This window comes from Gekko japonicus, unplaced genomic scaffold (genome assembly GCF_001447785.1).
Source record: "Gekko japonicus isolate JY-2015 unplaced genomic scaffold, Gekko_japonicus_V1.1 scaffold698, whole genome shotgun sequence".
In the NCBI taxonomy this organism is placed as follows: Eukaryota; Metazoa; Chordata; class Lepidosauria; order Squamata; family Gekkonidae; genus Gekko; species Gekko japonicus.
Window position 1 is genome coordinate 57550 of NW_015168069.1, and position 27698 is coordinate 85247.

Sequence of the window (27698 nt, forward strand, 5' to 3'; positions counted from 1 at the left end):
TGCTGTCGCCTAGCAATGGATTTTGGCAGTCTACTGCTTCTGAATGTGGAAGGGGTGTGCAACCAATGGTCCCTCTAAGCTGTGGAGTCTTGTTGGACTGGATGGGCCATTGGCCTGATCCAACATTGGCTTCTCTGATGTTCTTGTGTCTGGGGCAGGTGATGCTCTGTCTTCTTGGTGCTTGAGGGGGGGGGGCAACAGTGGGAGGGCTTCTAATGTCCTGGCCCCACTGGTGGACCTCCTGGTGGCACCTGGTATTCTTGGCCACTGTGTGACAGAGTGTTGGACTGGATGGGCCACTGGCCTGATCCAACATTGGCTTCCCTCATGTTGTTCTTATGGGAATTCTCAGTCTGGGGCAAGGGATGCCCTGTATTCTTGGTGTGTGTGGGGGGGAAGAGTGGGAGGGCTTCTGGAGTTCTGGCCCCACTGCTGGGCCTCCTGATGGCACCTGGTATTTTTGGCCACTATATGACAGAGTGTTGGACTGGATGGGCCACTGGCCTGATCCAGCATTGGCTTCTCTTGTGTTCTTATAGGAACTCCCGGTCTGGGGCAAGTGATGCCTGGGGTATTCTTGGTGCTTGGGGGTTGGGGGCAACAGTGGGAAGGCTCCTAGTGTCCTGGCCCCACTGCTGGACCTCCTGATGGTCCCTGGTATCTTCGGCCCCTGTGTGACAGAGTGTTGGACTAGATAGGCCATTGGCCTGATCCAACATTGGCTTCTCTGATGTTCTTATGAGGCTTTCTGGGTTGGCAGGAGCCCACGAAGACAACGCGGCCTCTTGTTGAATGATTTATGGCTCTGAAGTCACTTCGAATAAGGCTGCGGATTCCGGGTCACGTTGGGCGTCAGGCTGACTGCCTTTTGTGGCCTTTTCTGTTGTCATTCGGAAGGAACCTCTTCTTCATGAAACAAGGTACCTGGCCTTGATCTACCACACTTTCCCCTTCCCTCCATCTGCCCTTCTTAACCCTAATCTTTAGCCACTGGGGTTAGAGGGCTGAGCTGGGGTCTGGAAGGATAAAATAGAGGAGAAGGGAAGATGTCAGCTGCTTTTGGTCCTCGTTTTATCCCCACAATAACCCTGCAAGCCCAGATTCAGGTGGGTCGCCCTGTTGGTCTGAAGCAGTGGAACAACGCGTGAGTCTGGGGGCACCTTTAAGACCAACCGAGTTTTATTCTGGGGATGAGCTTTTAGTCTCGGGATGACCCACAGTGTGCGTGCACTCGAAAGCTTATCCCCAGAGACAGGGGTCCTTTCGTAGAAAAAGAGGTGCAGGGGCTCATTAGCATAACTCATTAGCATATTTGCATATACCACACCCCCTGGCATCAGTGTGTCAGAAGGCAACACCCACTGCTCAGGCTTCACTGGACGGTTTTGGATTGCTAGCTATTGGGTGGGGGGGGGGATGTGCAGATCTGCCCTCACAGAGGAGGGAGGGCTTGTACCTTAATGAAACCTGGTTTTAAAGGTGCCACTGGACTCTTTTGGATTCCTAGCTATTGGGGGGGGACGCACAGATCTGCCCTCACAGAGGAGGGAGAGCTTGTACCTGAAGGCGGGAGTGGGTGGGCTCTGCAACTTACCTGGCTGCTTCTTGCTCCTCGTGGCCCGACTGAGGTCTGCTGGGAGCAGGGGGCAAGGCTTGTTCCATGGGCTCCTTACTGCCGGAGCTCCGCTCCTGTGTGCTCCCGCAGGAAATTACCCCTGCCCAGAATAAAACTCAGTTGGTCTTAAAGGTGCCCCCGGACTCAAGCTTAGTTCTCCTGTAAGGTAGGCTAGGCTGAGAGTGCGTCATCCATCAAGCTTCCATCTGACAGAGCAGAGATTCAAACCTAGGTACCAAGGCTCCCTCTAAGTTGTGGGGTCCTGTGAGCAAAAATTCTACCTTGCGAGCTGCTGGCATTAAAGTTGGGAGTGAGCGATTTGGCTGCTGCATCAATTAGTTTGCTCCAGAGCCCTCCTTCCCGAGCTAAGACGAAAATGTGTGAGTCGGAGGCTAAAAAACCGTGAGCTGGCTCACATGATCTCAGTTTAGAGGGACACACTGCTTGGGTACCCCGACTCCTAGTCTGAGACTCTGGCCGCTATACCACACTGCCTCACCCTGCAACTCTTGCTCTTTAACCAGGACGGCCCCATCAGTATGCATCCAGAGGCATCCAGAAAGTCAACTGAGAGAGCACTGGACTCTCTCCCTGCCTGCTCAGCATGAGCTACAAATCGGATACCGATCCCCCCCCCGCCCCCCTTTCCTTGCCTCGGAGCCAAGTCCCTCCGGCTTTGATAAAGACCAGACGCCTTCTGGGGCTCTTTTATTTCCACTGCAATTACCCACAGCAGCAAACAGCTAATTCAACATTCTTTCTAATCTCTCCGTCAGTCTGAGAAATGGCACAGAAGATCCCGGGCCAGCGGAACGATGCGGGGGAGGGGAATATTAGTCCTGGATAACAGAGAATCAGATGAGAGTTGGGGGGGGGGGCTGGGAGGGAATTTCCGGGTTCAAATCGCAGTGCCAGTTCCCGGCTAGGAGGCTTTTGGCCTGTTGCTGCTTTCTCAACCCCCACGCCCCCAATTTGGCAATGCGGATTGATAATCCTGGAGCATAATTTACCCTTAAGTATTCCTGAAATGCCGGCCACATGACCACGGAAACGTCTTCGGACAGCGCTGGCTCTTCGGCTTGGAAACGGACATGAGCACCGCAACCCTAGAGTCGGATTCGACTGGCTTTCGAGCAAGGGACACCTTTACCTTTACCTTTATTCCTGAAGTCATGCATATGAGGCGCTTTACATATTCCAGAAGCGCCATATGAATGTTTAAGGGTGGCTGAGTTTCAAAGAGGCCTGAGTGAGAAAACCGCACCAATCCAGAGGGCTTCCAAACCACAGACCAGGGGTCCGTAGCATGGCACCCATGGGCACCACGTCTCTGCCACGTGTTTTTAGGGAGTGGGTTGGGCTCTTGCCCAGCAAGACTTCTGATTGGCCATGGGAGATTTGATTGGCTTCCCGGGGCGGAACCTTCAGGGGCAGGCCCTCCCGGTTCCCTCACCACCAGTGTTCCCTCTAAGCTGAGTTAGGGTGAGCCAGCTCACAGTTTTTTAGCCTCCGGCTCACACATTTTTGTCTCCGCTTGGGAGGGCTCCAGAGCAAACTCATTTACGCAGCGGCCAAATCGCTCGCTTGCAACTTTCATGCCAGCAGCTCACAAAGTAGAATGTTTGCCCACAACACTCCGCGGGGTAGAGGGAGCCTTGCTCACCACCACCACAGTGGGCACGAGATGAGGCAGCTCACGGATGACAAAGAGCCAGGCTAGCAGCCCATGTTCCATCTGCTGAGCCAGTCACCGCCTGGGGCTACTGGACCTTCCTCACATTAAGAGAAGACAGGCGTCACCAGGGAAGACAATTATGCTAGGAAGAGAGGAAGAGCCAACCAGAGACAGACAGACTCCATGGAGGAAGCCACAAAGGACCTCACTTTGCAAGACCTGAATGAGGCCGTTAAGAACAGGACATTTTGGAGGTCATTAATTCGTGGGGTCACTAGGGGTCATTTCGTAGGAAAAGAGGTGCGGGAGCTCATTAGCATAACTCATTAGCACAACTCATTTGCATATGCCACACCCCCTGACATCACCGGAAGTGTGTCAGAAGGCAACACTCACCGCTCAGGCTCCACTGGACTGTTTTGGATTGCTAGCTATTCGGGGGGGGGGGAACGTGCAGATCTGCCCTCGCAGAGGAGGGAGAGCTTGTACCTGAATAAAACTTGGTCTTATAGGTGCCACTGGACTGTTTTTTTTTTGGGGGGGGGCTCTGCAACTTACCTGGCTGCTTCTTGCTCTGACTGAGGGCTGCTGGGAGCAGGGGGCGGGGCTTGTTGCTTGTTCCCGCCCCCTGGGCTCTTTACTGCCGGAGCTCCACTCCTGTGCGCTCCTGCAGGAAATGACCCCTGAGCCTCAGTTTGGGCATTTGAGCTTCTAGGGAGAGTCAGATTCGACTGGCTTTCAAGCAAGGGAAACCTTGACCTTTTACCTTTAATCCATCAAGGAAGCTGCTGACTTTAGGTTGCAAGAACTGGGCAAGGCAGTCAACACAGTCAGATGTTTAGAGGTCATTAATTCAGAAGGTCGCCAGAAGTCGGAAGCAATTCGAGGGCACTTGACACACAGACACACACATTTAATAGCAGATGATGTTATTTATCTGCAGGTCCTGAAAACTTTCCCCTGCCCATTTCCGCAAATTAATGCCTCTATTCAAGGGACAGGACACTTTTCTCTAGGCCTGTTGGCAACTGCATCGATTGCTTGCAACCGAAGCTGGGGTTTGGGGGTGTAGCAGTGTGGCATTTTCTCCCTACACTCCAGGGACTTGCTTGCCGTAGGCAAGAGGTCAGATTGGGTGTCGTGGCAGTTCGTCTGTCTCCATCAGTGTCTTCTCCCAGACTCTTTTTGCTTCCTTTGGCACACCCCCAGCTATAACGCTTATTGGCCCTCCTCCCCAGTTCTGGTTTTTATTGAACTGTTTTATCATTTTAAGTGTTCTTTTTAATTGTTTAAGCATTTCCATGTTTTTATGTTTGCTGCCTTGGGAACCCTGATCAGATGGAAAAGTGGCATATAATGTTTTAAATAAATCATAAAGAAATTGGGTTGGAGATCCATAAGCGGCAGAGCTCTGGAGGGCCAATCAGAGAGGCCGGATAGTCTGACTGCGGGGCACGCGATGGGGCTGGGTGCTTGTGCCTGGCCCGGGGTCACCCGGGAGTCCTTTATGACAGAGTCAGGATCCCAACCTCTCCCAGATGGACCCAGCGCTCGACACTACACCCCACTGCCTCTTACGATCCAAAGCTGTGTTCTCTGGGCCCTGGTTTTTGCCAGTCTGGATAATCACATCGGGTTGATTTCCTCTGCAATGGCCACATCTTCCATGCGAAGCAGATCCAGATGTTGGCTGCGCCCGGGGCGAAGGCCCAAGCTCACGCCAGCTGTTCTGGATCAAAGAGTCCCGTGGCCGCCTCGTCATTCCGGCCATGCTGTCTGTCTGTCCCCCATTATTGAACTGCATCTCCATTCAGCTCTTCCCAGGCAGAATTTGTAGCCATCACGCTTCAGGAAAGCCACTTTCCAGTCCTGAGGTGCAGCTCTGTTTTGGTGTCTGGGTTCCTCACCTGGGCTGGCCTCCTTCAGTATCTCCCTGCCCTCGGACTCCTGAAGGTCTGGAACCCACAGATCCTCCCCTCGGTCCATCCAAGAGAGCAGGTCAGGTTTAGAAAGTGGAAATCCTGCAGATGAGATAAAAAGGAAGGGCTTGACTCCCATGGACAGCACCCTGTTATTCCCTTCTTCGACTGTGGTGTTCCCCTGGGCATATTTATTCACACTCTGAACACTTTTCAGCCTGGAATGTGTCACTTATCATAGAATGTTAAGAGTTGGAAGGGACCTTGCAGGTCATCTAGTCCAACCCCCTGCACTCTGCAGGAGCATAGCTGAAAGAGAGCCCTACAACATATCCAAAAGGTGGTCGTCCAGCCTCCGCTTGAAAATGCCCAGCGAAGGAGCATCCACCACCTCCCGAGGCAGTCTGTTCCACTGCTCAAATGCTCTTACAGTTAAGAAGTTTCTCCTGATATTTAGTCAGTAATGACTCCCTTGTAATTTCCACCCATTAGATCTAGTCTTGCAATCCGGAGCAAGAGAGAATAGATCTGCTCCATCTTCTACATGACAGCCCTTCAAATACTTGAAGACTGCAATCATGTCCCCTCGAAGCCTTCTCTTTCCCAGGCTAAACAGACCCAACTCTTTCAGCCTTTTCTCATAAGACTTGGATTCCAACCCTCTCACCATCCTGGTTGCCCTCTTCTGGACACGCTCGAGCTTGTCAACATCCTTCCTAGAATGTGGTGCCCCAAACTGGACACAGGACTCCAGGTGAGGCCTGACCATAGGTAATTTACATCTACTCAGGAAGGCGGGGTAGGTCTGAGTCATTATCTTGCAGGAGTTCCCCAGGCTGTGAAAACATGCTAATGGAGGAGCTTTCCCGAGGAGGTTCCTTTGCATATGGATTGGCTGTTGAAAGTCTAATCTTATCTGCAGTGCTATTGCCAGATGGTAGAGCCTTTTGTGTTTTTCAGGACAGGAAACCATACCCTATTTATTCTTAAGCTCTCTTCTTTCCTGTTGAAATTGTGTTTATGTTTATGAATTTCAATGGCCATTGAACAACATTAAACCACTGAACAACAACTAAAGTATGACAAATAGTTTAACTCCAAATATGATTGCGGGGCCTCCATCTTCACATTGTAAGAGTTTTCCTTTCGATAGCATGCCGAAATCTAGACAAACCTTTGCGTGCAGAAGAGAGAAAGTGTCACAGCTAGGACCAGAGCATCAGAAAACCAAAGCCAGGCAGCAATGTGGGGTGGAGGCAGGGGTCATTTCCTGCAGGAGCGCACAGGAGCGGAGCTCCAGCAGTAAAGAGCCCAGGGGGCGGGCACATGCAACAAGCCCCACCCCCTGCTCCCAGCAGCCCTCAGTCAGAGCAAGAAGCAGCCAGGTAAGTTGCAGAGGTCCCCCCTGGCCCCCCGGCCCAAAACAGTCCAGTGGCACCTTTAAGACCAAGTTTTATTCAGGTACAAGCTCTCCCTCCTCTGCGAGGACAGATCTGCGCACCCCCCCCTCCAATAGCTAGCAGTCCAAAACAGTCCAGTGGCACCTTTAAGACCAAGTTTTATTCAGGTACAAGCTCTCCCTCCTCTGCGAGGGCAGATCTGCACATCCCCCCCCTCCAATAGCTAGCAGTCCAAAACAGTCCAGTGGAGCCTGAGCGGTGGATGTTGCCTTCTGACACACTTCCGGTGATATGCTAATGAGTTGTGCAAATGAGTTATGCTAATGAGCTCCTGCACCTCTTTTTCTACGAAAGGACCCCTGGGTGTGGGAGGCATGTGTGTGTGAGAGAGGTCTGTCTTTGGAGAGCCTTTTCGCAAACGAAGACCTGATTCAACTGAACCTGGGAGGAAAACAGAAGTTCTCTTCCCTGCCAGTCCTTGGAAAGCGGTCTTGTTTACATTCCAGCTCTTTCACAACAACCGGGAGCCATCCATGGGAAGAGGGCCAGGTTTGACATGCCGTATTAAAAGGCTTCCCTTCTTCTAAGTGGTCAGGAAATACGAGCCTCATTAACCGAGCTTTTATCTCCCAAATGTTGGTGCTTACCCCAACTACCATTTTAGCATTGCTAACTGAGGAGCTCTCTTCAGCCAGCAACCGCCTGACCCCTGGCCTTTAGTGTTTGCACATCAGCTGCTCTCAGGAATCCGGATAGTGTAGAAGAAGAAGAGAAGAAGAGATTGGATTTATACCCCATGGCCCTTCACTACCCAAAGGAGTCTCAGAGCGGCTTACAAACTCCTCCCCCTTCCCCTCCCCACAACAGACACCCTGTGAGGTAGGCGGGGCTGAGGGAGCTCTTGACAGAAACTGCTCTTTTTCAAGAACAGCTCTGACAGAACTATGGCTTGCCCAAGGTCATCCAGCCAGGTGCGAGTGGAGGAGTGGGGAATCAAACCCGGTTCTCCCAGAGTAGAGTCCGCACACTTAACCACGACACCAAACTGGGAGCTGGAGACCTGGACTTTTAGAGTTCCCAGCTCCAGGCTGGGAAATATCCTGGCAATTTGGGAATGGAGCCTAGCGTGGGCAGGGTTTGGGGCAGGCCCATAGCCACAGTGGGGCATTTCGGGGCCTGCCCCCCTGACTTCCTGCCCAGGCCCCCCAAACTTCCACCCAGCCCCCAGGCCCCCCAGTTCTCTGGGCCACCCAGAGGACTCCGAACTCTCTAGGCCACCTGGAGGTCTCCTCTCCACTGCCCCTTTCCGCAGTGTGGCTTGCATCCCCATGTAGGCAAGCAGAGTGCAAACGGTGCAAAAGTGAGTTTAAAAATTTTTTTATTTTTTTTTGTAAATCTTTATTAACTTTTCCAAATGTTAAAATCAATCCAAACAATTATTGTAACATTCCCAAACAGAAGAGCATACAGCCTCTTTCTTTTCCTATTATGTCTTACATCAAACATTCATTTAAATGCTGCAAATAACCTATACATAACATCGCATCACTTCCTGAACTTATTAAGACTAATAAACAAAACCAAACTAACCCTTCACTAATCGTGTCCAGTTGTAAAGTTTTTCCCAATTTTTTTCAAAAGTCTTGTCATTCTTCCCCTTTAGGATATTAGACAGTTTATCCATTTCAGCCACTTCACATATCTTCTGTATCACCTCAGTCCTTTCTGGAATTTTCGGATCTTTCCAGTATTTGGCGTACAGAATCCTAGCAGCAGTAAAACAATGAACCAACAAATGTTCCCCTACTCTCCCATAGGACTTGGGAATCATATTTAATATAAAAATTTCGGGCTTAAGTGGGATTTGAAATCCCATTATTTCCTCCAACAATTTGCTTATCATTGTCCAGTATTCCTTCGCTTTACAACAGTGCCACCACATGTGAATATATGTGCCAACGTTGCGTTTACACTTCCAGCACATATTAGCAGTCGTTTTAGCAATCTTAGCCAGCTTAACTGGGTACATATACCATCTCAAGGCGACCTTGTAAATATTCTCTTTAAAAGAGGTAGCCCTAGTAATTTTTATATTGGTATCCCATATTTTTAACCATTTGTCTGTTTCTATATTGTAACCTAGGTCTTTGTTCCAGGCTTCCAGACTTAGCCTTACCACTTCATCTTGCATTTTAGCCTCCAATAAATAGCCATATACATTTTTTATTATACGCCCTCCCGACTTAATCCAAACTTTTTCTAAATCTATAGGTTGGTCATAGAAACCATATTTTTGATCTTCCTTATATCTGGAATATAATTGCATTACTTGTAACCATGATAGATTCTTATATTGCACCTTCAAGTTTTGAATTGGTTTAAGATTGTTTGCGTTATCTAGCAGATCTTCATAGCATAATTTCTTTTCAGGATCATACAAATTTGGGTTAACAAAAGCCTCAATGGGGGATACCCATTTAGGTATTTTCAAAAAATACCGTTGCTTCAATTCATTCCATATTTTAAGTAATAAACCTCTTATATAGTGTCTTACAAATATGTTTTTCCCTTTGTTGTACCAAATAGTGGCGTGCCACCCCATAGGGAGGTCATGACCCTCCAATTTGAGAAGCCTACTGTTTATCAGTAAGACCCAGTCCTTTATCCACAACATGGTGGCAGCTTTATAGTATAGCTGCCACTCAGGTAGGCCGAGACCACCTTTCTGTGTCCTTTCTTGCATAACTCTCAATTTAAATCGAGGTTTTCGAGCTTGCCAAATAAAGTTTGAGACTAGTTTACCCAAGTCTTTAAAGAAAATTGGACTCCTTATAACAGGTAAGACTTGAAACAAAAACATAAGCCTTGGGAGAATACACATTTTGATAGTTGCCCCCCTTCCCAGCAATGACAGCTGAAGATCTTTCCATTTACCTAAATCTGTTTGAATTTCGATCAAAATTTTTTTATAGTTATTTTCATATAGGGTGCCACACCTATTTGTTAACCAAATTCCTAGGTATTTAATTTTTTTACATATTTCAAACTTAGATATTTCCGCTAACATAGCCTCGGTTTCTCTTGAACAGTTTTTTGTGAGTATTTTAGATTTTTGAAAGTTTATTTTAAAACCTGCTACCTGCCCATATCGACGGAGGGTATTAAGTAAATATTCTATTGAAATTAGGGGGTCATCTAAAATAAAAACCAAATCATCGGCGTAGGCCTGTAATTTATATTGTTCTCCTTTCACTGTTAGCCCTTTTATTTGTGGGTCCGCTCTTACCATATTATTTAACACTTCAATTGTAAAAATAAATAGTAATGGGGATAGCGGACACCCCTGCCGCGTTCCCTTCTGTATTTGAAATTTTTGTGTAGAATCCCCATTAATTATTATTTTAGCTTCTTGCTGTTGATAGATAGCTTGTACCATTTGCATAAACCCTTCTCCACAATCCCAATGTAACAAATTCCGTTTGATAAATTCCCAGCTAACATTATCAAAAGCCTTCTCGGCGTCGATGAATAAAAGAGCCATCTGCCTTCCATAATCCGCTTCATAGAACTCAAGCACATTTAAGATTGTCCTGATATTATTCCTCATATGCCGTTGTGGTAAAAAACCGGCCTGGTCAGAATGTATCATTTGCTGTAACACTTTTCTAAATCTGTTAGCAATAATTGTGGCATAAATTTTATAATCAGAGTTAAGCAAAGAAATGGGCCTGTAATTCTTTATAAGTGTCAGATCTGCATCTTTTTTTGGTAATAATGTGATCATAGCTTCCTTCCAAGTCTCAGGGAACCTGTTCTTTACTAATATATTTTGAATAGTCAGTTTCAATGGTTGCTCTATTTCATCCACAAAGGTTTGATAGAATTCAGCAGGCAACCCGTCTGTCCCCGGTGTTTTTTTCTTTTTAAGTTTCTTGATAACTTCGATAATCTCACCTATAGAAATTTCTTCATTTAGTAATTTCTTTTGATCTGCTGTAAATTTCTTATTGTTGTACTTATTCAAGAATAGCTCAATTTCTTGTATATTTTCAGGTCTCTGTTCGTATAGTTCCTTATAGAATTTCTCCACAATTTCTTTAAGATCTTTTAAACTAAAACGGTCTTGCCCTTGCTGATTTTTTAATATTTTTATCGTTCTTTCTTCCTTTTCTTTCTTCAACCGATAGGACAACCACCTAGTAGGTTTATTGGCTTGTTCAAAGTAGTTTAGTTTTGCATAATTCATTTTAGTGGCTAATTCTTGCGTTAGTAGACAATTTAGTTGGTGTTGCAAACCTATTATGTTCTCTCTTAGTTGTTTAGAGCTTGGAATCTTCTTTAAGTTCTGCTCACGTTTTTGAATTTGCCCTACTATACGGTCATATTTTTCCCGTCTCTGTTTCTTTTGCCAAATTTCTTGTCTGATGAATCTTCCCCTGGCAAAGGCCTTAAAGGCATCCCATAAGGTGTCCATATTAGTTTCTGACGTCGGTGCCCCCTGACTTATCTAAAGGCTCCCCGAATTACAGAATCCTGGCTACGGGCGTGGTTTGGGGCAGGGTATGGCCACAGGTGTTCCCCCTCCAAAGCAGCCGTTTTCTCCAGGGTGACTAACCTCTTGTCGCCTGGAGATCAGCCGTTATCCTGGGAGATATCCGGGCCCCACTGGAGACTGGCAAGCCTATGATGCAGGCTTAAACCATGGTGGATCCAGTCAGCCTGTCATGGCATAGCTCTGTAATCCTCTGATGGTGGCTTATTGGGCGTGCCTTTCTCTTTTGTGGTCTTTAAAAAAAGTAAAGGTTCCCTTGCTCGAAAGCCAGTCGAGTCCGACTCTAGGGTTGCGGTGCTCATCTCCGTTTCAAAGCCGAAGAGCCAGCGCTGTCCGAAGACGTTTCCGTGGTCATGTGGCCGGCATGACTAAACACCGAGGCGCGTGGAACGCTGTTCCCTTCCCACCGAAGTGGTCCCTATTTATATACTTGCAATTTCTTACTTTCGAACTGCTAGGTTGGCAGGAGCTGGAACTAGAGACGGGAGCTCACTCCGTCATGCGGCACACTCGGGTCTCGAACTGCTGAACGACCGACCTTCCACAGCCTGCAGTTCAGCGTCTTAACTACTTGAGCCACCGCAGCTTTACGTGGTGTAATTGGGGTTCTTCTGAACCCCTGCAGAGCCTCTCCAGAACTTTCTAGCACTCTAGACAGAGGGCGAAGGGGCATGCTCTGTTGGAAAATTTGGTAAAAATAGTTAGATATTCAGAGTTTGCATTGGGTCTTTGTTCACTGGAGAGGAGGCATATTCTTTGTATGCAAAAATCTTTATTTCTAAAGGGAAGGGTACACGGGAAATCTACAAAACAACAAACACTTAAGACTGCATCCTTGCTGTTACAAATACCAACAACAGACTGTCTGACCACACGGTTGGTAATGGAGATTCTTCTTTCTTACTTGACCCTAGAAAGAAATCACCATGAATCCATTAACTAATGATTGTTAGTAAATAGACTCCATTGGCTCTGTGCCAGGTTTCCCTTCCGGGTCGTCCAAACAATAGCACACAAGCTAAACCCAGTAACCCTATGATGGCTGAATTTAGACCTTGAAACACACGTATTTCCAACATGCTCATGTTGTGGTTCTTACTGACTGTTCTTGTACCATCTGAAATGCTACCATCCGGTCACTGATACGCCACTTCGGTGAACACTCGTCCCTCGCTGAGATGGAGCGCATCCCCGATGGCCTCCTCGATGGGTTTAAAGATCTGCCTGTTCCAGAGATCCTTTAGTTGGTGGTTTAATGGGTAGAGTGCTGGACTAGGAACTGGGAAACCCAGGTTCGAATCCCTACTCTGCCGTGAAAGCTTGCCGGGTGACCTTGGGCCAGTCACACGCTCACAGCCTAACCCACCTGACAGGGTGGTTGTGAGTATAAAATGGAAGACAGGAGAATGATATAAGCCTTGCTGTATCCGCACTGGGGAGAAAGGCAGGGTTTAAGGAAAGTATATGAATAAATTCAGTGTATGCTGAGGGGCTAATCTATTGGTACCGCTGGAGAGAAGTGGATCCCTCCCATACTGTGAATTGTTCTGAAGCCTTCTGATTTCACACTCTAAACTTGTATTGTGAACTGCCTTAAAGATTTGGGGAGATCGTTGAAAGGGCCATCACAAAAAACTGCTGAAATAAAGGTAAAGGTTTCCCTTGCTCGAAAGCCAGTCGAATCTGACTCTAGGGGGCAGTGATCATCTCCGTTTCCAAGCCGAAGAGCCAGCGCTGTCCGAAGACGTTTCCATGGTCATGTGACCGGCATGACTAAACACCGAGGCGCACGGAACGCTGTTACCTTCCCACCGAAGCAGTACCTGTTTATCTACTTGCAGTTTCTCGCTTTCGAACCACTCGGTTGGCAGGAGCTGGGGCCAGCGACGGGAGCTCACTCCATCACGCGGCACTCGGGTCTCGAACTGCCGAGCTTACAGACCTTCCAGTCTACAGCTCAGCATCTTAAACTCTGAGCCACCGCAGCTCCGAAATAAAGGTAGCCACCCTTTTACAGGAAGCTGGTGATTTGTGGGCCACAAACCCTTTTATATGCCATCTGCATCCTGCCATTTGGGGAACGTACGCAGGGTGCAGGAAGAGGATCGGGTCCTTTTCTTCTACCACCCAGCTCCAAATGTGTTGGCTGAGCGTTTTCACCAGGAGAAAACCCACCCCTGCCTCTTCTGGTTCTGACAAGGAGAGCAGGAAATTGGCTGTGACCGTTCTGAAATGTTGTCCGTCAGCCGCCCTGTGCCCTGGGTAGACTGTTGCCAGACGTGCGTGGCAGAGCGTTAATAACTTTTGTCAGTTTTATCCTGACTATGTTTTTCCAAAAGTAAGAAAAGCCTTAGCTAAGTTGTTTCAGGCTCAAACCATTTGCTTAGCATACAAGGGCTGGATCTGACTGTCAGAATCCCCACTGGCTCAAGACTGCGGTTGCCAGCCTCCAGGCAGTGACTGGGGATCTCCAGGGGACGGAGATGAGTTCCCCTGGAGAAAATGGTCCTCAGCGGAACTGAGGCAGCTTCCTTAAACCTCTGACTCCACGGTCATGGATGACCGAGCTTGGAACTTAGACTCCTAATTTCTCGTTGCTAATGATATTATCTGAAAATCCCTGATGGCAATTTTTCTTCTTTGTTTTTTAATTAATTGTAATCCTTTTCCGGGGAACTGCGGTGGCTCAAGTGGTTAAGACGCTAAACTGCAGGCCGTGGAAGGTCAGTAGTTCAGCAGTTTGAGACCCGAGTGTGCCGCATGACGAGGTGAGCTCCCGTCTCTAGTTCCAGCTCCTGCCAACCTAGCAGTTCGAAAGCAAGAAATTGCAAGAAGATAAATAGGGACCACTTCGGTGGGAAGGTAACAGCGTTCCGTGCGCCTCGGTGTTTAGTCATGCCGGCCACATGACCATGGAAACGTCTTCGGATGGCGCTGGCTCTTCGGCTTTGAAACGGAGATGAGCACCGCAACCCTAGAGTCAGATTCGACTGGCTTTCGAGCAAGGGAACCTTTACCTTTACCTTTAATCCTTTTCCGAGTCGTCGCTTTGGCTTTTTCAACATTTGTGTGTCCATAGGTCGGCATTATACATCACGAGAGGGAGACCCACAAGAGCGTGTGGGTGAGGGGAGGCCACATTCCTGTGTGCCCCCCTTCCTGTGGGCCTCTTCTGTCTTGGCGGAGCTGAGGAGAGCCGTTCCTCTCCGAGACCCCTCCCCACTAGCAAGCCAGTGATCGCTTTCCGCTCCAAGCCTCACACTGCCAGAATTCGATATAAAAATATTATAAATGGCATGCATCGTACATAGAGGTGGCACACAGCAGCTATTCAGCCTGTGTACGCAACAGACAGATCTACAAAGCTGCAGAGAAAAGCACAGAAATGAAAGCACTGACAAAAATTTGAGAACTATAAGAACCGAGCTGGCAGCCCGAATGCTCCCCCTAAGTGTCGGAGTCTTGTGAGCAAAAATTCTGCTTTGTGAGCTACTGGCATTAAAAGTTGTGAGCGAGTGATTTGGCTCCTGTATAAATTAATTTACTCTGGACTGGAGCCATCCTTCCTAAGCGAAGGCAAAAATGTATGAGCCTAGATGGGGGAAGGCTATTAAGTGGGGAACAAAAAAGTTTAAAGAAAAAAGAGATGCTGATGTTTCCTGATGTTTGTACTAGCGAATTTCATTGATGCTCTTGTATGCCTCTGTAAAAATCTGGGAAAGATTGAAGGTCAAAGAAGACGGGGACGGCAAAGGATGAGATGGTTAGACAGTGTCACAGAGTCCACTCTCCGAAGCAGCCATTTTACCCAGGGAAACTGATCTTTGTAGTCTGGAGCGATCAGTCGTGCTGCAGATCGTTATGGTTGGGAAATCCCTGGAGAATTGGTTGATGGAGCGTGAGGAGAGCAGGGTTTGGGGAGGGACAGACCTCAACCAGTTGGGTGTCGTGGTTAGGAGTGTGGACTCTAATTTGGGAGAACTGGGTTTGAATGTCCCCTCCTCCACAGGCAGCTGCTGGTGTGACCTTGGGTCAGTCACAAGTTCCCTCAGCGCTGTTCTCTCAAGAGCAGTCCTCGGGAGGGCTCTCTCAGCCCCACCCACCTCTCACAGGGTGTCTGTTGTGGGGAGGGGAAGGGAAAGGAGATTGGGAGCTACTCTGAGACTCCTTCGGGTAGTGAAGGGCGGGGGATAAATCCAATCTCCTCCTCCTCCTCCTCCTCCTTCTGCAATGAGTGGATTTTTCAACAAAACTGATGGAGTTTTTTAAAGAGTTTGTTATTAAAATAAGGCTGTTTTAGTGACAGAATCCCAAGCCAATGGGCTGAAGTGCTTAATATTGACCTTAGAATATGCTCTGATACCCGATTCACATGGCCTTGTTGGCTGTTGCCTTCTTCTTGCTGGTTGAGAAGGAGCCAGGGTTGCCAGGTCTGGGTTGGGAAATACCTGGAGACTTTGGGGGCGGATCCAGGAGAGGGCGGGGCTTGGGGAGGGGAGGGGCCTCAGCATGGCCCAAGGCCACAGAGTCCACCCTTCAGAGCAGCCCTTTTCTTCAGGGGAGCTGATCTCTGTCAGCTGGAGATCAGTCGTCAAAGTGGGAGATCACAGAATCATAGAATGGGAGAGATGGGAGTGACCTTGAAGGTCATCTAGTCCAACCCCCTGCACTCTGCAGGAGCATAGCTGAAAGAGAGCCCTACATACCTACAACTTACCCGAAAGATGGTCATCCAGCCTCCGCTTGAAAATGTCCAGCGAAGGAGCATCCACCCCCCTCCCGAGGCAGATCCCCAGGCCCCACCTGGAAACTGGCAACCCTACAAGAGGCCCCCCAACAGTTCAAGCTTCAGGGTCCCAAAAATGTAGGTCCGCCACTGGCACTGGGGGAGAGTTAGCCCCCCCCCCTCCACAGTGTTGTGGCCTCAGTCTACAGCTACTTTTAAAGGTAAAGGTTCCCTTGCTCGAAAGCCAGTCGAATCCGACTCTAGGGTTGCGGTGCTCATCTCCATTTCAAGCCGAAGAGCCAGCGCTGTCCGAAGACGTTTCCGTGGTCATGTGGCTGGCATGACTAAACACCAAGGCGCACAGTACGCTGTTACCTTCCCACCGAAGTGGTACGTCTTTATCTCCTTGCAATTTCTTGCTTTCGAACTGCCTGGTTGGCAGGAACAGCTACTTTTAGGGGCAAATAAACATCTGTCAGAGCTAAATTCGAGTCCAGATAGCACCTTAGGGACCAACAAGATTTTTGGGGTTTGGGGAGCGGACCAACAAAGTCTTGTCGGTCACAAAGGTACTACCTGGACTCTTAGGAGATGTGTTGTTCCGGTGTCTGAATGGGGTCTCTCTTCACTTCCCTGCACAACTAAAAATCCCGTTCTTGCTTCTCTTGTCTCAGGATTCTTGGATGCCTTCAACATTGATACGAAGAGGCCCCGCATTATACCCGGCTCTAAAGAAGCGTATTTTGGCTATACAGTCCAGCAGCATGAAATCAATGGGAAGAAATGGTAAATGAATCCCTTACGGGATACTGACGCATTATCGCTTTTCTGTGCTAATGGCAGGAAGTCTGTCTTTGACGGTGTCTGGAAGGCCGCTGTAAAGTAACAGGCAGGCCGAGGAATTTTGGGATCCAGGTGTCCTTCCTGAGAGATGGGATAAGAAAGGCTTCGAGCACCTGAAATTTAGATGCAGAGGCTTTCGCTGAAGACAAAAGGCATTACAGGGGTCCGTTTGAGTACCCGTCCAGCAAAACTGGCGCTTCCTTTTAAAAGAGGGGTTGCAGTGGGAATGGGCGTTCCCATGTGCCTTGCTGCTAGAGGGTGTGTGTGTGTGGGGGGGGGTTTGCCAGCAGTGTTCCCTCTAAGCTGAGTTAGTGTGAGCTAGCTCACAGTTTTTTAGCATCCAGCTCACACATTTTTGTCTTGGCTCAGGAAGGAGGGCTCCAGAGCAAACTAATGGATGCAGTAGCCCAATCACTCGCTCATGACTTTAATGCCAGGAGCTCACAAAGTAGAATTTGTGCTCACAAGACTCCACAGCTTGGAGGGAACATTGGTTGCCAGATCCAGGTTGGGAAACTCCTGGAGATTTGGGGGATGGAGCCCAGGGAGGACAGGGACCTCAGTGGGGCGCAACGCCACAGAGCCCACCCTCCAAAGCAGCCCTTTCCTCCAGGGGAACTGGAGAAGTGGCTACCACAAATTGTGTGAGTCTTTAAGACGCTCCTGGACTCTTCTCTACTGCTCAGCAATGGTCCCTCTAAGCTGTGGAGCAAAAGTGAGCAAAAATACTACTATGTGAGCTCTTGGCATTAAAGTTGTGAGCAAGCGATTGGGCTACTGCATAAATCAGTTTGCTCTGGAGCCATCCTTCCCGAGCGAAGACAGAAATGGGTGAACCGGAAGCTAAAAAACTGTGAGCCAGCTCACACTAACTCAGCTTAGAGGGAGACAGGCAGTGGTCTCTGCTGATCGCCTCTCCCACGGCAGATCCTTCATACCCCCCCCATTCTATTCTTGAGGGTCTACCAGTCCCCAGGAACAAAATTTCACAAGGCCCTAAGGTTGCCAACCTCCAGGTGGGGGCCTGACGCTCTCCCAGAATTGCAATTGATCTTTGAACCATGAAGATCGGTTCCCTGGAGAAAAACGGAGGGTGGACTCTGTGCCATTATGGCCTGCTGAGGTCGCTCCACAGGCTCCACCCCAGATCTCTGGGGATTTCCCAGCCTGGAGTTGGCAACCCTAAGACTGTGGTGGGAAGGGGAGGCAGAAAAGTCCCACCCCGCAAGGTCTAAGCTTGTCATTCTTTTGATCTGTTAAAAAAAGCGTCCTCACTATTTTGCAGGCTAATTTAACAAACCACTCCTGTATATACAATTATGATGTGTAATCCCATTTCATCGTCTGACGAAGTGTGTGTGCACACAAAAGCTCACACCTTGAATAAAACTTTGTTGGGCTTCAAGGTGCCCCACGGGACTCTAACTTCGTTCTATGGCTTCAGACCAACACGGTTGCCCACCTTGATCTATCTGCAAGGTCTGTGGTTCACTGGATAAATGCTGGTGTGGGAGCAATGAAAACTGTATATGATTTTAGAGACAGAAAGCCGAAGTAAGGGCAGAAGGACTCTGATAAATGGCCCTTTGAAATAAAGAAGATGCTCAGAAAGTCCTCTCATAATAACTAATTTACTAATACAGAACAATGTGGAAAACAAGAACTCTACAAGTATATTGTTTTACTAATTCTTTTAATATTAAGTTTAACATAAAGGGGGTCTCCCACTTTTGGGTTTTTAGTTAGTGTGGGTATCTTTCCTTTATCCATAGTTGTAGTTCCCCTTCCTATATTTTTCTTTGTAGTTTGTAGTCATATTGAAAAAATAAAAATACCCCTCCGGGGGTTTCAAAAAAAAAAAGATAAATGCTGGTGACTGAATGTCACAGAGTTGAGAAGCCCTGGCTCTGAGGTGGTGTGAAAGTTGTATGTGGGGTGTCAGGGGCCGTAGCAGACCATACACTGAACATGAGTCAGCAGCGTGATGCAGTAGTTAAAGAGGCAAATGCCATTTTGGGCTGCATCAACAGAAGTAGAGTGTCCAGATCATGCAAAGCGGTGGTATCACTTTACTCTGCCCTGGTTAGACCTCGCCTAGAGTAGTGTGTTCAGTTTTGGGCGCCACAATTTAAGAAGGAGATAGACAAGCTGGAATGTGTCCAGAGGAGGGTAGTGAAGATGGTGAGGGGTCTGGAGACCAAGTCCTATGAGGAAAGTTGGAAGGAGCTGGGTATGTTTAGCCTGGAGAGGAGACGACTGAGAGGTGATATGATAGCCATCTTCAAGTACTTGAAGGGCTGTCATCTAGAGGATGGGGCGGAGTTGTTTTCTGTTGCCCCAGAAGGTCGGACCAAAACCAACGGGTTGAAATTAGATCAAAAGAGTTTTTGGCTTGGAAGAACTTCCCGACAAAGCAGTTCTTCAGTGGAATAGGCTTCCTTGGGAGGTGGTGGGCTCTCCTTCTTTGGAGGTTTTTAAACAGAGGCTACATGGCCATCTTACAGCAATGCTGATTTTGTGAGCTTGGGCAGAGCATGAGAGGGAAGGCAGGAAGGGTTGCCTCAGTGCTTAGTTCTTGTGGCCCTTTCTTACATGCCCAAGGAAATGCTGATCACCACGTTGGGCTCAGGAAGCCATTTTTCTCCAGGCCAGTTTCGCTGGAGATCCTGGAGGTTTTTTTGTCATCTTCTGGGCGTGGAACAGCGGACACTGTGGGTGTTTGGGGGGGAGGTATTTGTGAATGTCCTGCCTTGTTCAGGGGGTTGGACTAGATGACCCTGGAGGTCCCTTCCAACTCTATGATTCTATGATTCTAGGATACAAAGAGGAGTCCACATGGGTTGTCTGTAACTGCACGTGCAAATCCTCCTTTCCGTTTGCGCTCACGCAGTTAACAGCTAGGAGTGTGTGAATCGCAGACGTCTCCCGTTCCCCTCCAGTGCCTCAAAATAGATGCCTCAAAATAAAATAAGTAGCTAAAGGGTTTCTTTAACCAACAAAGAAATTGTGAACCCACCATGACTCACACGACTTAAAATATGACTCACTGAACAAACAAACCTCATGTACTACAAACCCGGCAGACGTATGCTGCGCTACCAAAGAATTTAGCGGCTGGAGGGTTGCGGTGCCCGGCACTGGAAAGCACAAATAAGCAAAACCAGACTGTGATGCAAAGGGAGGAACCAAATGACGGTCCTTGAACAAGAACCTGCAAGGATTCCAGAATTCCACTGCGAGGCACTGGGGGAGGAGGAGAAGCAGGGAGCCACCAGAAGACATTTTCGGAAGGACCAGCCCACCCAGCGGAGGCTCACCCAACATTGGCACTTCCCAACATTGGCAGGCCCCCAAGTATTGAGAGGAATTTAAGCTCCCTATGCAGAGTGGAATTTCGCTAAGCGTTTCTGCCTTCTTCCAATAAGATAACATTTGCCCTGGGATATATTAGGTATATTAGACTGTTACTAGTAGTGAAGCTCATTGTAAAATCAGTACAACGAGCTCTAGAAAGCCTTGCCCTCCTCCTTTGCCGCCTTGTCCTCCGTGGCACTGGCCCCTGTCTGCTCGCAGCCTGGCCACTAGCACCCGGCCGCAGCTGATGATGACCGCTGAGGCACTGCCATGGTCGGCCTCAGCCTCCTCACTGTCCACGCGCCTGAGCGTCTGGGCCATCTGTCAGCCCCCAGCACACGGAGCCCGAGACGCTGCCAGTTCTATGGGCTTGCAGCTTGCCTGGCTACCTGTACCCAGCCAAAGCCAATGACAGCTGCTGAAGGGCCACCATGGTCGGCCTTGGCCTTCTCAGCCTCCGCCCACTGAAGCATCCATCCCGTCGGTCACCTTGCACCACACTGAGCTTGAGACACTGGCCACCACTTCTGTGGTCGAGACTCAGGCAATGCAGCCAGTGGATTGGCACACCCTCGGAGTGACAGGTCAGGGAGCCAACTGATTTGGGAGCGCATGGAACGTTCAGCAAAGTGTCACCCCAAAACAGAATTATATGTAAGGAGAGATGCTAGGAAAAGATGAAGACGGCAGGAAAGAGGAAGACCCGACCATGAGAAGGCTTGACTCAGTCAAGAAAGCCACAATTTGCAAGACACACGCAAGGCTGTTAACGAGAGGGTGTCTTGGAGGTCATTCATTCATTCATTCATTCATTCATTCATTCATTCATTCATTCATTCATTCATTCATTCATAGAGTCACCGTGAGGTGGAAGCAACTTGGCAGCACCTAACATAACAGATGGAGCTGCGGTGGCTCAAGTGGTTAAGACGCTGAACTGCAGGCTGTGGAAGGTCGGTAGTTCAGCAGTTCGAGACCCAAGTGTGCCGCATGATGGAGTGAGCTCCCGTCTCTAGTTCCAGCTCCTGCCAACCTAGCAGTTTGAAAGCAAGAAATTGCAAGTAGATCAATAGGTACCACTTTGGTGGGAAGGTAACAGCGTTCCGTGCGCCTTGGTGTTTAGTCATGCCGGCCACATGACCACGGAAACGTCTTCAGACAGCGTTGGCTCTTCGGCTTTGAAACGGAGATGAGCACTGCAACCCTAGAGTCGGACTCGACTGGCTTTCGAGCAAGGGAGACCTTTACCTTTAACATAAGAACCAACAGAACAAAGTTTGAGTCCAGGGGCCCCTTTGAGACCAACAAACTTTTATTTTGGGTATAAGCTTTCATGTGCATGCCCAGAATAAAACTTTGTTGGTCTTAAAGAAGAAGAGAAGAAGAGATTGGATTTATACCCCGCCCTTCACTCGGAGTCTCAGAGTGGCTGACGATCTCCTTTCCCTTCCCCTCCCCACAACAGACACCCTGTGAGATAGGTGGGGCTGAGAGAGCTCTTTCGAGGACTGCCCTTGAGAGAACAGCTCTGAGCGAACTTGTGACTGACCCAGCTGCCTCAGGACCCTAGAAGATATGCGGCTATCTTAAGAGTCTTGTGCTCACAAAGAAAAACTGTTGCACCTTATGTCCTTTATATACCGTATTTTTTGGACCATAAGACTCACTTTTTCTTCCCAAAAAAGTGGGAGGAAAAGTGAGTGCGTCTTATGGACCGAAGGTTCAGAATATTTTTTTCCCTGTTTTCCTCCTTTAAAAACTAGGTGCGTCTTAAGGTCAGGTGCGTCTTATGGTCCGAAAAATACATATCACAGTCCTTGAAAAAGATTGTATTCGAAATGGGTAAATTACTAGAGTCCTCTGGGACTCGTGACTGTGAAACTGACAAGGTGCTGTTTGGATGTTTGGACAGAATGTAAACCTGCGCTTTGACGTATTGTTTGGGTGAAACCTATTTTTGATAATATTTGACACCAATATTTATATAACAGTACAGAAAAATAAAAAAAGAAATAAACAGCACAACATTGATCTGCCTTAAACATACATCTGTTATACACAGTGCTATATACTTCTGCATATCTTCCTAACACTGCGACCCTCAGGTTTTGTATTAACCTCCAAGTGGGGCCTGGAGATCTCCCAGAATTATAACTGGTCCCCAGTCTAGGTAAATGTTAAAGGTTCCCTTGCTCGAAAGCCATTCGAGTCCGACTCTAGGGTTGCGGTGCTCATCTCCGTTTCAAAGCCAAAGAGCCAGCACTGTCCGAAGACGTTTCCGTGGTCATGTGGCCGGCATGACTAAACACCAAGGTGCACAGAACGCTGTTACCTTCCCACCGAAGTGGTACCTATTGATCCACTTGCAATTTCTTGCTTTCGAACTGTTAGGTTGGCCAGAAAGCAGCCAATGGTTTTTTCTTTTAAAAAAAATACCCAAACACAATTAAAATCAGAGCTGCTGCTGACAAGCCAGCGGGAAAGAATGAAAAATGGAACCAGTAGTCAGTAAGAAATTAAAAACTGTGCTGGCTCAGCCCAAATGCCCCCCGGGGGATAGCTGGCTAGCTTGGGTCTCTCAAGGGGGAATTCTCCCATCTCTGTGCCACTGCTAAGGATATCCTGTTCCCCCTGTTGGCAACTCCTTAACCTCGGGTGGCAGTGGACTGCAGGGCTTCTGCTGGGGACCTTACTCCATTTCAGATAGAGTTGCCAACCTCCTGGTGGGGCCTGGAGACACCCCCCCCCCATGACAACTGATTTCCAGACTACAGAGATCAGTTCCCTTGGACTCTATGGCAATATGCTCCACTGAGGGACCTCCCCTCCCCAAACCCTTGTTGGCAGATAAATTAACACAGCAACAGCACACAACCAACCAGTTTGGTGTCGTGGTTAAGTGCGTGGACTCTAATGTGGGAGAACCGGGTTTGATTCCCCACTCCTCCACTTGCACCTGGCTGGATGACCTTGGGCAAGCCACAGTTTTGTCAGAGCTGTCCTTGAAAGGGCAGTTCTGGAAAGAGCTCTCTCTCAGGCCTGCCTACCTCACAGGGGTAGGGGAAGGGAAAGGAGTTTGTAAGGCGCTCTGAGACACCAAGTGAAGGGCGGGGTATAAATCCAATCTCTTCTTCTTCTAAAGAACAGATAAAGGTTTATTTGGGAACTAATATACTTGATAGGAAAGAGGAGAGATAGGGGTAGTTCCTAACTCCATCTCTAGAAGAAGAGGAGGAGACTGAATCTATACCCCGCCCTTCACTACTCAAAGGAGTCTCCGAGCGGCTTACAATCTCCTTTCTCTTCCCCTCCCCACAACAGACACCCTGTGAGCAATGCTCCCTCTAAGCTGCGGCATCTTATGAGGAAAAATTCTACTTGGTGAGCTACTGGCCTTAAAGTTGTGGCAAGCGATTTGGCTCCTGCATAAATCTGTTTGCTTTGGTGCCCTCCTTTCTGAGCGAAGACAAAAATGTGTGAGCTGGGGGCTAAAAAACTGTGAGCTAGCTTGCACTAACTCAGTTTAGAGGGAACACTGGTGCAGGTGTGTCTATTTGGGCAGGCAGACCCAGGCTGTGTGCCTTTCAATATTTGGCCAGGACAGGTGGCCAAATGTGACCCATTCGGGGGAGGGCGGGATTGAAGTGGAACGGTGGTAGTGGAAAATCTGCGGAGCGAAGGCCGAAATTCCAAGAGCAAAAATAATTCTCCCTGCTCTAAAATACGGCCAATGCATTAGATCATCTCTTGCCTTCATTGTCTTTCCAGATCTGCAATTTAAGCTCATTCTTTCCTAATTTAGTGCCCTTGGCTCCCGGCTCCCTTCAAAATGAGCACACACTTTGGCTTCGTTTCCCCTCCGAAATCTCTGGCTATCCGTACAGTAGGGTTTCATCAGACAAGGTTCCTTGCTCTTTTTTTTTAACTATTGGACTATTCTGCAAAGTTTCATCAGGGAGCTGCTATTTCAATTACATGACACACTGCCTTTTGCATTTCAAAAAAAAAAAAAATCGTACGCTTATTTTTGTCTCTACTTTTCTCTCATTGCATACCACCTCCAAGGCATGTTGCCAGTCCAAAAGATGGCATGTAAAGTTGGCGGGTGAGGGCGTGGGGATTAGAACCTGGTAGTGTCAGCAAGCTGCCAAAGTATTTCTTATGTTACTTCTGATACCTGAGTTATGTCTGTACCTGTCTGTATTTCCCCCCCCCTTTTTCAGGGATGCGCTCAAACTGACATTCGCATGTCTCTTTAGTAACTGCATTCTTGTTAGCCTATGCCAGCTATGCTCTGCTGTAACGTTATCTTTCCAAGGTCACAGGTGGTCGAGTGGAGAACTTTTGCTTTGGCTTTAATGAGTAGAAACTGTGAGAAACGCATTGTACTGATAATGGCTTAGCCGTTGTTTTCCCAGGGGTTTGGGCACGCAAAAAGCACAGTAGTCCCGTGCGGGAATCATGTCTATTGGCTGTAATAATTATGAACTTGCTTTAACCTTTCCAACTCATTGAGATGCAGTTATTCTGAACAGTGCTTCTGTTCAAGTGAATCATGGCTTCAATAAAGTAACCCTTTTTACAAGTGTGTACTCCGTTGATTGCTGTGGGACCTGACAGGTAGCTACGCTGAGGGGAAAGAGAGGGTGGATGTATCCCTGGTGATTGTTGATGACTAACCAACCAGTGCACGTTTAAAAAGTGGCCTGAAACGTTCCTTGCAAAGAGAACGGAAGTTTACTTTTCAGCCCCGTTGACCTTTCTGTCCTATTAGAATTCTTTTCAGTTCCTATTGATTAAACTGAGACTAAATGTAAAGGTAAGGTAAAGGTTTCCCTTGCTCGAGAGCCAGTCGAATCCGACTCTAGGGGGCGGTGCTCATCTCCATTTCCAAGCCGAAGAGCCAGCGCTGTCCGGAGACTTTTTCCATGGTCATGTGGCCAGCATGACTAAACACCAAGGCGCACGGAACGCTGTTACCTTCCCACCGAAGTGGTACCTATTTATCTACTTGCAATTTCTTGCTTTCTAACTGCTCGGTTGGCAGGAGCTGGGGCCAGGAACGGGAGCTCACTCCATCACGCGGCACTCGGGTTTCGAACTGCCAGACTACCGACCTTCCGGTCTGCAACTCAGCATCTTAACCTCTGAGCCACCGCAGCCCCTTAAACTGAGACTACTATAGATTTAAACCAGAAAGTGCCAACGCAGGACTACAGCTGAACATCAAGAAGGAAGACAAAAGTAATGACTACCAGGGAATTATACAGCTTTAAGGCTGATGCTGAAGAAATTCAAATTGTTCAAGACGTTCTCTTCCTTGGCTCCATCATCAATCAAAAGGGCGACTGAAACCAAGAAATCAGAAGGAGTTTAAGACTGAGAACGGCAGCCATGAAGGAGGAGCAATTAATTGCTTTAATTGCTTTAAATACTGTATGAATTGGAATTTGGGTGACATTGGTGGTTTAAGTTGCAATGTGAACCTTAAGGGAGTTATGGGATGGTTGTGAATGGTTGTGTGAGTGTATATGAGTATGGTTGTAGATCACCGAATGATTGCATCTTAATTTCGTTGTACTATGTACAATGACAATAAAGTATATTATTATTATTAGGAGAAGAAAGAGGAGGAGGAGACTGGATTTATACCCCACCCTTCACTCGGAGTGTCAGAGCGGCTTACAAACTCCTTCCCCTTCCCCTCCCTACAACAGACACCCTGTGAGGTAGGTGGGGCTGAGAGAGCTCTTTCGAGGACTGCTCTTGAGAGAACAGGTCTGAGAGAACTTGTGACTGACCCAAGGTCACACCAGCAGCTGCATGTGGAGGAGTGGGGAATCAAACCCGGTTCTCCCAGATTAGAGTCCATGCACTTAACCACTACACTGACTTAGTTCCCTGGGCCTTGGCCATGACGGTTCTTAGTGTGGCACTGACCAATAGCCCCTTTCCTAAGTCCAGGAGTCAAGATTAAGCCTGCTGTTTTCTAGGGTTCCTTGAACTTTTCTTGGCCTTTCTTTTCTGTCGTTACCTACTGCTTAACTCAGATCTCCTTCTGCTCGGTGATGGGGCTTCTCCGCAGCTGCAGGAAAAGGATCAGGCTGTTTGATTTCCTGTCCTCTCTTCCTGAGTTTCCATTTCACTTATATCCTACCAAACGCTGCACTCGCCACTTTATTATCCAGGCTGGGCTTCTCGTTTCTTTTCCAAAAAGCAGACCCAATTTGCAAACTTTCACCATCAGGTAGTTTTCCGGCGGCTGACTTTTCCTTCTGCAACCGACGTCTCCCCCGCTAGCCCTGACCCCAGACGGTCCCCAAATGGGCTGCTGTAATTTTAATGCAAACCAGGCCGGCCGTGATTAGATTACCACCCTGGCTGTACAAAATATAAAGGCTTCTACAGCCTTGCTCTCCTCACTCATACACTGCCTAGAGACAAACCTAGTTCTGGCCCTCGGTTAATACTCCACTGGAAGCTGTAGCCAGTTGTAGGGTTCAGCCATCTTCAGTGTTCAAGGACATTGTAAAGAGACTGGGTTCTTTACTGTTAAGTCGCTCGCTTAACAAAGTAGTCGGAGAGTGATTCAGCAAAGATTCAGCTTTATTCCACAACTCGAACACAACTCCCAACACGGATCAACATCTGATAGCCAGAACAGCTTTTACATTGAAGCTGTTCTTCTTTTAAACTCTCCCGGCTAATGTAGCCACGCCCTACTATACATTACCAACCAATAAGATTGTATACATAATGACCAATCACAGACGTTCCCGCTCAGGGAGCTTGCTGGCACTTGATTGGTTGGTTCTTCCTGGGCTAATGCGATTGGAGGGATTAGGATCCTAGCCCAGGACGAAGCTTAACATGGTGATTCAATAGGGTGATTCACATACAGTTGTCATTGCATTGAATACACCACATTTAGGGTTGCCAGCTCCAGTTTGGGGGAATTCCTGGAGATTTGGGGGTGGAACCTGAGGAGGGATGGACTGAAATGTTACTCCTGTAAACCACAAGAGAGCAGTTGAGCCAGCAACATGAGACAGAGAGCCTTTGCCAGCCAATTTGAAAAAAGAAGGCTTCTAGCCAGATTAAAAAAGAGGACTGGTTGCTACTATCAGAAATTAACTGGCTTGCTCCTAATTCGAAATGGAACTGGAAGATAATTTGAGGAAATTAAAAAAAAGAAGTTAAGATGCCATAATTTGAAGAAAGTAAAAAAGAAGTTAAGCTGTAACTATTTGAAGGAAGCAGGGGTCATTTCCTGCAGGAGCGCACAGGAGCGGAGCTCCGGCAGTAAAGAGCCCAGGGGGCGGGCACATGCAACAAGCCCCACCCCCTGCTCCCAGCAGCCCTCAGTCAGAGCAAGAAGCAGCCAGGTAAAGAGCTCCCCCCCGGCCCCCCGGTCCAAAAAAGTCCAGTGGCACCTTTAAGACCAAGTTTTATTCAGGTACAAGCTCTCCCTCCTCTGCGAGGACAGATCTGCACGTTCCCGCCCCCCCAATAGCTAGCAATCTAAAACATTCCAGTGGAGCTTGAGCGGTGGGTGTTGCCTTCTGACACACTTCTGGTGATGTCAGGGGGTGTGGCATATGCAAATAAGTTATG

The 27698-nt window shown here is 48.2% G+C and overlaps 1 protein-coding gene across 1 annotated transcript in view; it reads left to right on the plus strand.

Annotated features, from left to right (window-relative positions):
* ITGA11 (integrin subunit alpha 11) overlaps positions 1 to 27698 on the plus strand; it is a 164405-nt gene that overhangs the window by 25029 nt on the left and 111678 nt on the right. The window contains exon 4 of the mRNA XM_015414591.1: positions 16562 to 16673. Coding sequence (XP_015270077.1) covers positions 16562 to 16673 — 112 coding nt within the window. The remainder of the gene's footprint in view (positions 1 to 16561; positions 16674 to 27698) is intronic.